General features: G+C 36.1%; 2 protein-coding genes across 2 annotated transcripts; both read left to right on the forward strand.

The window, feature by feature from the left end:
- The first annotated feature begins 1,083 nt into the window (after window positions 1-1,083).
- Window positions 1,084-2,027, forward strand: LOC109160008 (putative germin-like protein 2-1). The gene is made up of 2 exons (XM_019308124.1): window positions 1,084-1,236; window positions 1,356-2,027. Exons 1-2 carry the CDS (start codon window positions 1,113-1,115, stop codon window positions 1,916-1,918), a joined length of 687 nt encoding a protein of 228 aa, XP_019163669.1. The 5' UTR covers window positions 1,084-1,112; the 3' UTR covers window positions 1,919-2,027.
- Window positions 2,028-4,260: 2,233 nt separating this feature from the next.
- Window positions 4,261-8,081, forward strand: LOC109160314 (E3 ubiquitin-protein ligase RNF149-like). The gene is made up of 2 exons (XM_019308635.1): window positions 4,261-5,111; window positions 7,635-8,081. Exon 1 carries the CDS (start codon window positions 4,343-4,345, stop codon window positions 5,090-5,092), a length of 750 nt encoding a protein of 249 aa, XP_019164180.1. The 5' UTR covers window positions 4,261-4,342; the 3' UTR covers window positions 5,093-5,111; window positions 7,635-8,081.
- The last annotated feature ends 6,276 nt before the right edge of the window (window positions 8,082-14,357 follow it).

Raw genomic sequence — 14,357 nt, forward strand, 5'->3', positions numbered from 1 at the left:
ATTTCAAAATTTAGTCTCAGACAATCGTTTTTACCTTTTAGCACTCCAGACTATCATATTTTGAACGTTTTTGGTCTTTCTGATTACTTTTTTTTTTTTTTTTTTCGGTGAAACCCTATTTTAGGAAATGATATTTTCCGATGACAAAGAAGAAGTTTTTTTTTTTTTTTTTTTTTTGCTTTACAACTATAGTAGATGATTTACAGAATCATGAAAAAAAAAATACCGGTCAGACTAAAGTCAACCGAATGGTGACATCCTAAGCTTTTCAACTGCATTGCAAAATGATTCCCCGGCACCCAGAGGTTCTCACGTACTTGGTATCGCCATTGGCTAAGGACGATTTGGGACCGGGTTGAAGGAGATAAAGACAAGAATCGGGTAAAGGAGATGATGCAATCCACGACTGAAGAGACGAAATTCGAGAGACAAACTAGCACAGAAAACTGGGAAATTTTAATTTGAAAAAAAAAAAAAGAAAAGGTCTAAAATAGGGTTTCATCTAAAAAAAAATTATCGAAAGAACCAAAAATGTCCAATAATATGATAGTCTGGATTGTTAAATATAATGGCTAAAACAATTGTCTAGGACAAATTTGGAATTCACTCGGCCAGTGTACGTCCTTATCCATCTTGACAAAATCTTGGAAATGAATATGAACTGGTTCCCTTCGAAATTAGATTAATTATACTCCGTTTTAGTTAAGGTTGGTGTTTTCCTTGATCCATTCAAATGATTATTATTTTATTTGGTGGACCAAATTAAAGCCTAATTGTTACCTGTTCTTTTGAGTTTTGGCTATACTAATACTAAACTTGGAATAATAGATGAGATAATGAAGATTAAATCAAACTATATATTTGACTTGGCTAACTTGTAGTTGTTGAAATGCAACTTTGATAATTATATAAAAAAAAAATCATATAATACTTGAGGAATTGAAGCAGTCCTAGCTAGTCTTCATATAATATTGTGCACGCAACACGGTGTCATACTGCTTCAAATTAAACCCCAATAAACATATCTATAAATACCCACCACCCCTCCCTCTTTCTCTAATCCATTCTAACATCGTCTCTTAGCTTAACTGCATTTATATTCTCAGTTTAAAATGGCTCTTAGATTACTTATCATTGCCGCTGCGGTTTTGGCATTGGCATCTTCATTTGCAGAAGCATCAGATCCTAGTTCTTTGCAGGATTTTTGTGTTGCTGTTAAAGACTCCAAGGCTGCTGGTATGTACCCTATCATATCAATCAAAAATCTTGTCTACATTATATTATTTAACTTAATTTTCAGTCAACAATTAATGTTTGTGACTTTTGTTTCAATTCTCTTGCGACTATATATGCAGTGTTTGTTAACGGAAAGATTTGCAAGAACCCAATGGAAGTTGATGCTGATGATTTCCTCTTCCAAGGTCTTAACAAGCCTGGAAACACATCAAATCCACTTGGATCAGCCGTCTCAGCTGTGAATGTCAATAATCTAGCAGGACTTAACACACTCGGCATTTCATTAGCTCGTATTGATTTTGAGCCCTACGGCCTCAACCCTCCCCACACGCACCCTCGTGCAACTGAAGTCCTTACAGTCTTGGAAGGCACCCTCTACGTTGGGTTCGTCCTTTCTAATCCGGCGCCAGGAATGAAGAACAAGCTCTTTACCAAGACATTATATCCCGGAGATGTTTTCGTATTCCCAGAAGGTCTCATTCATTTCCAATTCAACATTGGACATTCAAAAGCCATAGCTTTTGCTGGCCTAAGCAGTCAAAATCCAGGAGTCATTACTATTGCCAACGCTGTTTTCGGATCAGATCCACCAATCAGTCCAAATGTTTTGACTAAAGCATTCCAAGTGGACAAGAATGTGATTAACTACCTCCAATCACAATTCTGGTACAACAACAACTAATGATCCAAACTTAGGATGGATTTTCCTTAGCTTCATAATTGGATTCGTAATACATATTCATTTCGACAACTATTTCTGGCGTTCTCATGTTAGAATGATTCATACTTAAACACACACACATATATATTGTATCTTTTTATATTTACTTTGGAATGGATTTTAATGGAATAAACTGATTGAGTTATTGATTAGAATACATATCTGGATTGTTTGACAAAGGTCTCAAATAGTCTCATCTACTACTTACAAGTGCTTAATTAACTCCTTGGTCTAAAATAAGACTTAATTTGATGCATAAACTTCCTATTATTCTTGCATTTACCATTTTTATCCAGATTTTATCAAGTTGTCAGTCCATATTAAGCTCATATGGAAATTTAATTAAAAAAAAAGTTGTCGACATGAAATTTATTAAGACTATTGATAGATTTAATTCACCCGGGGTGGACCCGAATAATAAATCCGGATAAAAACGTAATATAAAATAAGTAAATGTAACGAAATGATGCCGTAAGGCCACTGGGACCGTATATCGTATTAAATGTCGTAAATAGGCTATTACAATGATTTGGTAGGACAAAGTACATAAAATAGCTCAAAGAGAATGAACGTGCCTTGTTAGGACAAGGAGGGGGCTTTTATACAAGCTAAAACCCCCTAACCGCCTCCCCCTAAATCGGGGGGTAGTTGGATCTCCGAGTTGACCGCGCCCGGGTGTAGACCAGGTCTGCGGGTGTGCCGAGCTCGACATGGCCAAGCTCACCTAGCCGAGCTCATGTGGCCGAGCTCACCTTGGCCGAGAACATATAGGCGAGGCACCTTGGGCCGAGCACGGGGCTCAACCTCCGGGCCCCGGGTCCATTCCATACTTCCTTGCTCCGCTTCCCGGATCGGTTTGCTCCGATCATAATATATCCATCAGCTATAAATTAAAACAAAGCAAAACCGGCCTATTAGTGTGTTCTTCATCTTTGACTTCTCTCTTTAACTTTGTCTTCTCAAACTCATCTTTGACTTCTTTCTTCAGCTTCGTCTTCTCAAACTTATCTTCGATTTTTCGGTGATTTGAAGCAATTCCACCGGAAGGTGGAATTATATTCACCGAAAAAGTGAATTAAAAATTCACTTTTTGGTAGATTGAAGCAAATCCACTGGAAGGTGGAAAGATATTATAATTTCACCTTCCGTTTGAATTGGAGTCACTGGAAAGTGGAAAAATCACTTTTTGGTGTATTGAAGCAAAATATTATTTTGCTGGACGTCATGTCAACAAAAGATTATTTTACCAATCACATTAGCTTAACTGGACGCCATGTCGTCAAAATTGGATGGAACCTGAAAAAATGGTAAATGTAAAAATGTTAGGCGGTTTATGTATAAAATTAGCTCTTATTTTAAATCAATGGGTATATTAATTTAACATTTGTAAGTAATAGATTAGCTTATTTGACCATTCTGTCGAATTATTTTAATTCACTCCTGGCTCCTGCTCAACGGAATTTCTATATTGATAAACATATGTATGTCAATCTCAACTACATAAGTTCCACCCCGGTAAATTTTCACCTAACTACTTCCATAATGTCTTTTCTGTTCTAAAAAATTTTTATTGAGGACATTCATGATTACCTTTGTCCAATATATATAGCTAAGAATATCATAATCAAATTCCCATTCAACCTTTTTAAATTTTATTAGTCCGTATTATTTTTTGTTTGCACATATTTTAGAGGAACATATGAGATTTACTTGACTAATATTATATTATTTTGTTTAAGAAATATAAATTACCTAACCCGCCAAGGATTTTATGCTCCAATGGCACCAAGTTACCTTCTAATATAAGAGGTTCTGAGTTCGAGCCTCAATAAAAAACCTGGCCTATTTTGGTGATTTAAAGTAACTTAATAAATGACAAATTATTGTGTGGAACATGATCTACACACCCAGTATTGTGCAGACCCATAACAAAATATATATTATTCGTGTATTGAATGTACATTGTGTAAATAATATATTTTTTAGTACTACTGACTCTGTCGCAATGTAGTATCTGTTCATAACTACTTTCTCAACCTACTAAAGCACACAGAGCCACTAATATCTGTTAAAATAATATACTGTCAATACTCAAATAATATATTTTCCTTAAATAAAATGTACATTTTAATATACTAAAAGTAAATTATTTGTATATTAAATATACATTAATTATAGTATGGTTTATAGGACACACAATAATGGTTGCTAATAAGTTGCTACAATCCGCGCGTTACACACGCAACAATTTTCCGCTACATCTACCACAACTTCTCCATGGATAAATTTGGGCAACTGGCAGTCCATAAAAGGAAGAGAGATTTAATTATTTAATTAATTAATAACTCATCCAAAAATAGAAAAGTACGCAGAGAGAGTGATATTATGTCGTCGACGGAGGCCATCGCCGCCGCCGCCGCCGCCGCCCTCATCTCCTCCTCCTCCACCGCCGCCTCTTACCGCCGCTCTTACCAGTGTTACCACTGCAACCATGCTTTTCATATCACAGCCACCGCCGGCACCACGCCCTTCCGCTGCCCACGCTGCTACCAGCGCCACCTCCTCCCTCACCACACCATAGCCCTAACCACTACCTCCGCCCCCAACCCCTCTACTCCGCCCCCTCCGCTTCACAATTCTCTTGCTCTCGATTCCTCCGACTCCGATTCCGACTGGACTGACTCGGAGGACTCCTTCTTCGAGTTCAGCTCGTCGCATAACCCCCGATCCCCGACTCTTAAATCCACCATCGACTCACTGCCCGTTGTAACGATCGCCGATTCCTCTTCGTGTTCGATTTGTATGGAGGAGTTTGAAGTCGGCACCGGAGCCAGTCAACTCCCCTGCGACCATTTCTTCCACAGGGATTGCATTGTTCCTTGGCTCAATCGCAGCAACACTTGTCCCCTTTGTCGCCATAAATTGCCTAAAGAGGAGGAGGAGCCCGAGAAATCGTCCTACTCCCATTGGGGGCTCACTGCGGAGGAACTCGAGGCTATTGAGATCGCGGAATATGATCTCGAGAGATCACTGGCGAGAATCGTAGGCGCTAGTGTTGATGATAATAGTGGATGGATTGTTGATCCAATGCGCGATGCGGATGGTGATACTTTGATGCTTGATGCAGCATTGTGATGATGCTTTTGTATATTCGGTATGTGTTAATCAATTCATTTATTCCAGAATCATCTTAAAGTTGTACCAATATGCCCATATTTTTGTATTGGTTTCTTATGTTAATTTATGAAATAAAATTGCTGCCTTCAATCTATGCCTGCCCAAAAGCTTTAGTATGTGTTCTTTTGTTCATTGTAAATGCTTATTGCTTAGTATGAAACAAGGTGTCAGGTGGAATGAAATCGGGGGTAGTTGGGTATCATTCTTGAGGTGTGTCAAGAATGCAACTTTCATGTACCACTGTTATTGGTTCAAAATGTTTTTGACATTATTATAATCTTTGGTGAAATAGGGAGTTTGAACTTTATTATGGTGGTTTTGGTAATCATAAGTGGAAGCTTGTGGAATAGATTGTTAAGCTATTTCATTTTACTAATCTTGTTCCTTGAAATGCTATTGTTATTTAGGTTTGTGCAGAGTAGAAATTATCAGTTTATTATATAAAGCAACGACTTTCTTTCATTACCTGAACATTTAATATGTGTTCTTTTTGTTCATTGTAAATGCTTATTGATTAGTATGGAACAAGGTGTCAGCTGGAATGAAATCAGGGGTAGTTGGGTATCATTCTTGAGGGTGGGTCAGAATGCAACTTTCATGTACCACTGTTTTTTTTTTTTTTTTGGGTGTACCCAGGGGTTTCACCGTCTGACACAGTAACTAATCCCCTCGCTGAATGTACCACTGTTATTGGTTCAACATGTTTTTGACATTATTATAATCTTCGGAGAAATAGGGAGTTTGAACTTTATTATGGTGGTGGGTATGGAAATCACAAGTGGAAGCTTATGCAATAGATTGTTAAGCTATTTCATTTTACTAATCTTGTTCCTTGAAATGCTATTGATATTTAGGTTTGTGCAGAGTAGAAATTATCAGTTTATTATATAAAGCAACGGCTTTTTATCATTACCTGAACATTTTGCTCCACACAATTGAGAGATGAATGGTGTGAAGAAAGCCAAGAAACTGAAAAGAAAACAATTGAACCCGACTTGTGGTGTTATCGCCCAGTGAACCCCTGGTACATCGCCCTGCCTACGTATAAAGTGCACTATACTTTGGGCAAGGTTGAATTATCATAAACTTGAACTTTAGGGGTTATTAGCAAATGGAGATAGCCAGATAATTGTGTTTTATGCTGATGTACTTTTTCTAGTTTCCCCCATCTGTGCCTAGCTGCCTATGGTTGTTTCTTTTTTTTTTTTTCCGGTGGGGGTGGGGGGTTGAAGAAGTTAATTGGGGGCTGTATTTGGTTCCATGATTGTGGCAGATCTCTGGTCTTGCAATAGCTCTTAGGTTTTCTGAGATGTGAAATCACAAATGTTTGAGATTAAATGGGGATATAGAATAGGCAAACAATAATTTGTAGCAATGAGAATACTGAAGTGAGGGTGAATTAGAAGTTTCTTGGGTTGTAGTGTGAAACTACACTCTTACTCTAAATAAACATTAGTGATTCATTCTATACTCACACCAATTCAGTTCGGTAGTTCATACAGCTAACTCTAAAGACTCTGATCCAAATTGGTGGCCAAATGGTGGGGAGGTTACATTTAGATTGATATTTTGATAAAACCTAAGCCATATTAACTATTCCCAAACTCTTGATTCTAGGGTTATCTTCTAGCTATACATTCAACTTAGGGTGAGGACAAAAATAAATTTTTGCAGATCCCAAATCGCAATTTTGATAGTGAATAGTTGTCGTAAAAACCTATAGAAAATAGCCTTGCCTTTGTTCAAATGCTTTTTCATAGTATAATGTGAATTGGTTGATAGTTGTTGGCAACATTATATTGTGTATGCTACTTAAGTTTGGAGGAACATTGCTTTATATGTATATAATATATACATTCCTTAGACTTAGAGACAACTTGAAAGCTACCTTAACTCCCTATGTAACCCAACAATTGAAGCTGAGAGTCTGAGACCAATAAACAACTAGAGAAATTTAGAAATTTAACCAATCCCAATAACATAACTAAATTAGGAAAATTAATTTAAGTAATCCAAATCAACTTAGCCAAAAGATCTTGATTGATATAACTGGCTCAATTGCTTAATTGATAGATCCAAGCAATTCGAACAACACAGTTGACACAGAGTTTGAGTAGATATACAATCCAATAGAACATTCAACCCGATTGATAGGAAACCCATTTGGGTATGTTACTAAACCAATGTGATGGTAGAGAAAGAGTGATGCCGAAGTTGCAGGATCCTTCCTTCAGTACCCAATTTTATTTTTATTTTTATTCAAAGTGTTCAGCCTGCCAATGATCTTGTGGTCTAGTGGCATGAAGTGACTCTCCCAAATGGGAGGTCATCGGTTTGAGCCTCAGTGGGGGCGGTATTGACTCTTTGTGCTTCAGTAGGTTGAGAAAGTAGCTATGAACAGATACTACCTCCTTTTGATGTGTTGTGAGATTTTATATTGAATCGAGAATTGTTCGTAAAACTGTTAACTATTGTTATTTGACATCATTAACATCATCAGGTCTCTGTCGGATCTACATTTGGTTTACTACAGGCGAAGCTGACCTCGGGACTAGTTGAATAGCAATGCCAAATGCTACAGGATGAGGGATCAAGGATAATGGCTTGTTTATGTTTTTGGCTTCAATGGTACAATACTCACCTACTGTTCTAGTGAAGATAGCTCAAGAAACTTTCCTTTGGGAGTTGAGTAGTCTAATGGTGTTTGCCTCAAGCCATCAACCACAACTTAGGATGTGTTTGGGAGAGCAGTTGGAACAATCCACCACCTCAATGGCTCAATCTCACCGCTCTCCCAAATGTACCCTTATTGTTATTCGTAGAGTATAGAAGTTGATATTGAATAATGGATTGGATTGTCAATTTGTCACCCAACCAGGATATGTACATATGTGTACACATGTTTGATTGTCTGGAGGAATAAATTAAAATCATAATTTTTTTCTTAGAAGCAGCTAGTTGCAGTACATGGTTATTGGGGCATGCCTAGCACGCCTGTGCAAACTATGGTAAAATTTCCATCAACCGATCAAATCGAAGAATTTCGTTTTATTGTTTTTTAATTAAAATATTTTGGTTCGGTTAATGATTAAAAGGTTTATAGAATTTTGGTTTAATGGATGATTCGATTCAAAAATATCTATTAATCGAATTATACAATCGGTTAATTAAAATTATATATATATATATATATATAGATAGAGGATCAAATGAGGTCATGTTTCTACCTGAGGTTTGTGGTCAAATATTGACTCTTGATTTTAGTTTGATCTATGGCTATTGTTTTTTGGTTTATTTTTGGGAAGATTTTTTTAATTATTGCCGCCACTTTTGTATGGGGCTTTTTAGTCTTTGTATTTTTTTTTTTCCTTTAATTGTTTATTTTATTTTGGGTGATCTGCATGTTTGTAGTTGGCTTAAATATGGTAATTAAGGTTTCATTTGATTCCATGAGTTATTTACCGTGAACTTTACATTATATTTGACTGGTAGTAGTTTGGACTTGTGACCCTAGGAAAACTTTTCTGCATAGGTTGGAGTGAAGTCATGAGACCTCCAAACAGAAGCAGCATCTATCGTCCTAGTACTTGATTTTCCTTTTCCTCACACTTCTGCGAACTAGAACAGATTGAGCAATAATGCTTTGGTGCACTTTTTCTCCCAAAACACAAGAGTTATCCAATATTCCAATGTATTTATTTTCTTGACATTAGTGGAAGTAAAATCACAAGGATCGATAGATTTTGTTGCATGTGCTTGAATAGTTTCTACAATAATAAGGAAGTGCTTGCAATGGTTTCTTAGATTTAGATCACTCATTATGGAGACACCTCTGCAAATTGGCTTTTGCTTTGCCATGTCAACTTTTTCTTCTTCTTATTTCTCCATGGAACCTAGTTTTATTTACAACAAATAATTTTGTAAATTCTTTGGCATAAATAAAAAAAAAAAAAAAAAAAAAAAAAGGTTCAGTGCAGCAGATTCATTTGGAATTGGTTGACACGATATTAGAGAATATAATGTCATTTAAATTCATTTTGTTGCTATTCTAATGTGATTTTTTATTAGTATATTAATATAAAATTTTAAGCTATTTAAATTTAAATTTTTATTTATATTACATTTTATTTTAATTTATTGGAGAGTTTGGAAAAAAAAAAATTAAGTTAGGCATTTCGAATTCGAATATTCGAGTCGAATTGAATATATTAGAATAAACTGGTCAAATTGAATACGAATCAAATTTATGATTCGAATATTAAACGAATATGAATACGAATATTCATCTATATAGTCGAATTCGAATTGAATAGTAAGATATTTGACTCGATTCGATTTGTTTACATCCCTAGTTCATTGTGTTGAGTTTGAATGTAACTATAGATGTTAACCAGGCAAAGAGACGAACGTGCCGGCTGAGAATGAGACGAACGTGCTGGCTGATCTGCTTAACATTAAGATAACACAATTGCATTGAAATCCCAATCACAAATGCACTATATATAAAATAATAAATTCTCCATTAGACTGCTCATTTGTATAGTAAAAATACACCAAGAAAAAACACTATAATGCACAAACACTAAAACGGGAAAAAAAACGCAACCATTTATTTGTTATTTACCCTACTTTACAGTAATCTCTCCTTCTGTTTGAAATGCACATTATAGTACTTATGAAGATTTTTAAAAGTATGTCCCAACGTATGCCTTTTGCTCTTCTCATAGCGCAATGCACCCATATGCATAATCACAGTGTGAAAAGTTCATCTCAATTTGAACGGAGCCATATGCACATGAGCTCAGATATGACAGAGTAGTTCCACACGGCATAGAAATTATTTGTGAAATACATAAGACTTGAATATACCACCTAAAGCTGGAAAGTTAAATACATACAAATAACAACAATGTGTTTACCACTATCCAGATTCATACACTTCAAAAATAAGGAAAACGGTTGTCAAGATCATGTGTCACTAACCACCACATTTAAGACAATCATTTCAGACCACCGCAATCAAATAAAAATAGTTCATGTCCACAAAACCAAACGGTGTAGTGCATTTTTGTCCCATTTGCGGAGCTCACATTCTCAATTTGCAGCACACTCCCCTAGGAAAGTCTCTATGTGTCTCATGGCAAATACCTCGCAATTGACCTTATTCTTGGTATCCGTTCATCGCATCTGCATACGTTTCGACTCTAGAAGTTGCACCGTCAACGCCTTCTCTTTTTCAAGCATATCATCTAGAAAAGTGGCCGGCAATAGCGACAAGTCTTTCTGTTTGAATAAAAAAAAATAGTGTTAGTTAAGTGATTCCAATGTTCAAACCTAGTTATCGTAGACAATCCCACACTCCAAACTGTTGCCAAAATGCACACATTACTACAAATGCACAAAACCAACTGCATCACATGCACACTAAGATCCTAAACCCAAACACATTTTGTCCCTAGGTTATCATCCAAAGCCAAAGATTCGTACATACATGCACATGCATTCTAAGCACAAATGCACAATTACAAAATAACCAATTTAGACAACTACTTGCACTCTACAAACACACTCAAATGCATCCATCAAGAACATAGTAATGCACATATGCATTTGCTGGATTTAAATCGAAACAACAACCATTTACCCCACGATGCAACGTACCCTCTTACTACTCAATGCATTCTATGCAGTTGTTTATGCACCCACAATGTTACAAAAGTAGAGTATATACGCTCAAAACCTCCCCACATTAATGCCCTCAATAATCTGCTATATCTGAAAACAAAAACAAAAAAACAAAAAAACAAAAAAAAAAAACAAAAAAACAAAAAAACAAAAAAAAACAAAATGCACAAACAAGGTACACAAATACACACTATAAACAACCTAAAATGCACAAAAGAAAATATCAAACACACACATTATGGATTCTATGGTGATGGAGTTTGTTTTGTATGATAGTGCCAAAGCCAATCCAAGAAAAAGTGTGTCCTCTTGGGACAGTTCAAGCCATCATCTGATGCTTCCAAAGGAGAATCAACTGAAAATCTTCTAGAGGGTAATAATGAATCATATTGTAAAACAAAGCAAACTCCAAACTGTTCCTGCTCCTTTGAGTTTTCAATGTGTATCTTCCTATATACTCTTCTCATATTTATTATGCATTTTTCACAATCTCAGAACTGCACAGAGCTCTTCCCTATATTCCACATAAGTTCTATACTACCAGTCCTTTTATTTGGCTCTTATCGCACCACTCTAAACCTCCCCCTGTTAAACAGCAATAAAAAATACAAAAATAATAATAATAATAATAAAAACAAATACACCCAGAACCAATATCCCTTCCCGGCCTTCACCCCTTTTTTTCGACCCTCACTTTGCCGCTCTCACCCACTGGCGATACTCGAACAGAGTCCAAGCAAGTCGCCACAATTCAACACCCAAGTTCGGTCACTTTTTCTTATCCAAAAGAAAAGAAAAAAAACAAACACACACACACACATACAATACCATTGACTACAAACATGCAATTTCATAAACAATGAATCCAATTTCTCAGCCAATCGTTCCAAAAAAAAAAAAAAAAAAACAATAAACAAAAAAAAAAATTAACTTTTTGCTTACGGAGTCTACTCGGTGCCTCAATTAATGCTCGCCGGTTACTTCTTCTAGGTGTTCCGTCCGCCATAGCTGCCGTTTCTGTAGTTGTAACCACCTCTTCACCTAATCGGCTTCTGTGCTTTCGTTTCTCTCGCAATGTGATTGTGCAATGTGACACCTTCCCTACAGTTCCGTCGTTTTAACCCTACTCGTACAGACCCTCCGATTTCGCTCTTTCCTTTCTAGTATTGCACAACCTATTATACAATTACAGTTTTACCCCCTATATTAATTACTCCTTCCGTTACATGTCTTATTTACTGGCTTTTACTTTCTCTCCTTGTGCAACGGGTGCCGTTAGATTGCCTGATCTAATGGATGCAATTTGTCCACAGACCTCATCTAATACCCTGACCTCACTTGAACCTCACCCTATATATATATATATATATATATATATATATATATATATATATATATATATATATATATATATATATAGAGAGAGAGAGAGAGAGAGACAGACAGACAGAGAGAGACAGAGAGAGAGGGGGTGCGTTCAAATGAGAACGGTGTGCCCAGGAGAAAATTTAGAATGCATGACATTCGTCTACGTATCCAGATCTAACGAATGAGAAATATTGATTTTTAAAAAAATGCAGTGGTATTTTCGTAAATAATTGAATATCGAAGTGCAAATAAAATGTATTACAAGTGTAAGTAGCAGTTTCATATAGTGCACCTAAGAGCAAGTAAAATGTATAACAAGTGCAAGTAAAATGTATTACAGGTACAAGTAAAATTTACACTAAGAATCAATACTAAATGCACCTAATGTTATAACTAGTTGCACCTACGTGCACGAATGTTAACAAGGTAAATTACTTGCACTTGTAAGTGATTTGCACTTTTTACTTGCAAAAGTGCACCAAGTACTTTACTTGCATTTATAACACATTTACTTGCACCAAAGTTCGAGTTATTTACGAAAATACCACCGTGTCGTTTTTTCAAATTACATCTGATTTGCTGATCTGGACACGTGGACAGTTGTAAACGGTTTTTTATTTGTCACATGTGCAACCGTTCGCATTAGAGCATGCCCATATGGCCATATATATGCTCGCTGGTTCAGGAGCAGGGAAGGGTTCTCATGCGATTGTGCGGTTGACTCACCTTAAGCATTAAAATTGCTCACCTCCTTAAGTACACAAACCACGCACCTTAAGCACACAAACAAAACATCTTAAGAACACAAACCACGCACCTAAGGTTTTAAAATGGCTCACCTTAAGTTTCACACAATTGACGCACCTTAAGCTTACAAATCACGCACCTTAAGAAGGAAAACAACGCACATTAAGAAGGAAAATCACGTACCTTAAGTTTCAACAACTACGCACATTAAGCACAAAACTCACGCACCTTAAGTACAAAATTCACGCACCTTAAATACAAAACCCACGCACCTTAAGCACAAAACCCGCGCACATTAAGTTTCAACAACTACTCACATTAAGCATACAAATCTACGCATCTTAAGCACAAAACTCACGCACCTTAAGCACAAAAATCACACACCTTAAATTTGACCTAAATGCAAAAATTACCAAATTGTCACCACATTTTTTTAAAAAAATTTTGGTAATCCTGAACGTTGATTTAAACAAATCAATGGCTCTCCTCTCACCGCACAACTACACCTGGGCGCACCAACCGCATTTGTTTATAGCACATTTTTCCCCTGAATTATTCATGTATGCACATTAGTCCCCTTAATTATTTTAAAAGTGGCGGTTTTCTCCCCTGATATATTAAATCGACATTTCTACCGTTAAAGTAAACATTTAATATATTTTTCTTCTCCAACAAATACGTAGGGATGACCACGGCTCGGTTCGAACTGAACTAAACACTATAGCAATCAAATTGAAAGTTTCCGGTTATGATTCAGATCCAGAACCCAATATTTGGATTTCGATTTATTAAAATCATGAATCGAAAAAATTGGATCCTGAACCGTGAACCGGTAGTTCGAATTGGAACAACTACTAATATTAGCTTAAAATTAGAATTATATATAATAGAGGAAATTTTAATTTTGGTTCTGTGACTATAGGGGTCTAGTTAATTTCAGTCCACGACTTTTAAAAGTGTTAATTTAGTACCTTTTTTTTTTTTTCTGAATACTACTAACTCTATTATATTGTAGTATCTGTTCATATACTTTCTCAACCTACTGAAACACAAAAAAAGCCAATAAGACCTCCACTGAGGTTCGAACTCACAACCTTCCAAATAAAAATCCAACTCAAATACCATTAGACCACATAGTCCTGATTGTTAATTTAGTACCTTAATTATGCAATTTATATCAATTTTTGTCACTCCGACCAAATTTCGCCAAAAAAATTTAACTATCCAATTACTCTTTAATGTTAGGGGCAAAATTGTTTTTTTCTTACCAATTAATCAACATCATCTTCATCCATCTTCGATCTCGTCATCCTCATCCATCTTACGTAAAAAACATCCGACTAATATGGTTCCAGCACAGGGGTTCCTGTAGAAGATCGAAGATTGATGGGATGGGATGAAGATGATGTTGATTGTTCCGACA

Source organism: Ipomoea nil, unplaced genomic scaffold (assembly GCF_001879475.1).
Source record: "Ipomoea nil cultivar Tokyo-kokei standard unplaced genomic scaffold, Asagao_1.1 scaffold2845, whole genome shotgun sequence".
Lineage (NCBI taxonomy): Eukaryota > Viridiplantae > Streptophyta > Magnoliopsida > Solanales > Convolvulaceae > Ipomoea > Ipomoea nil.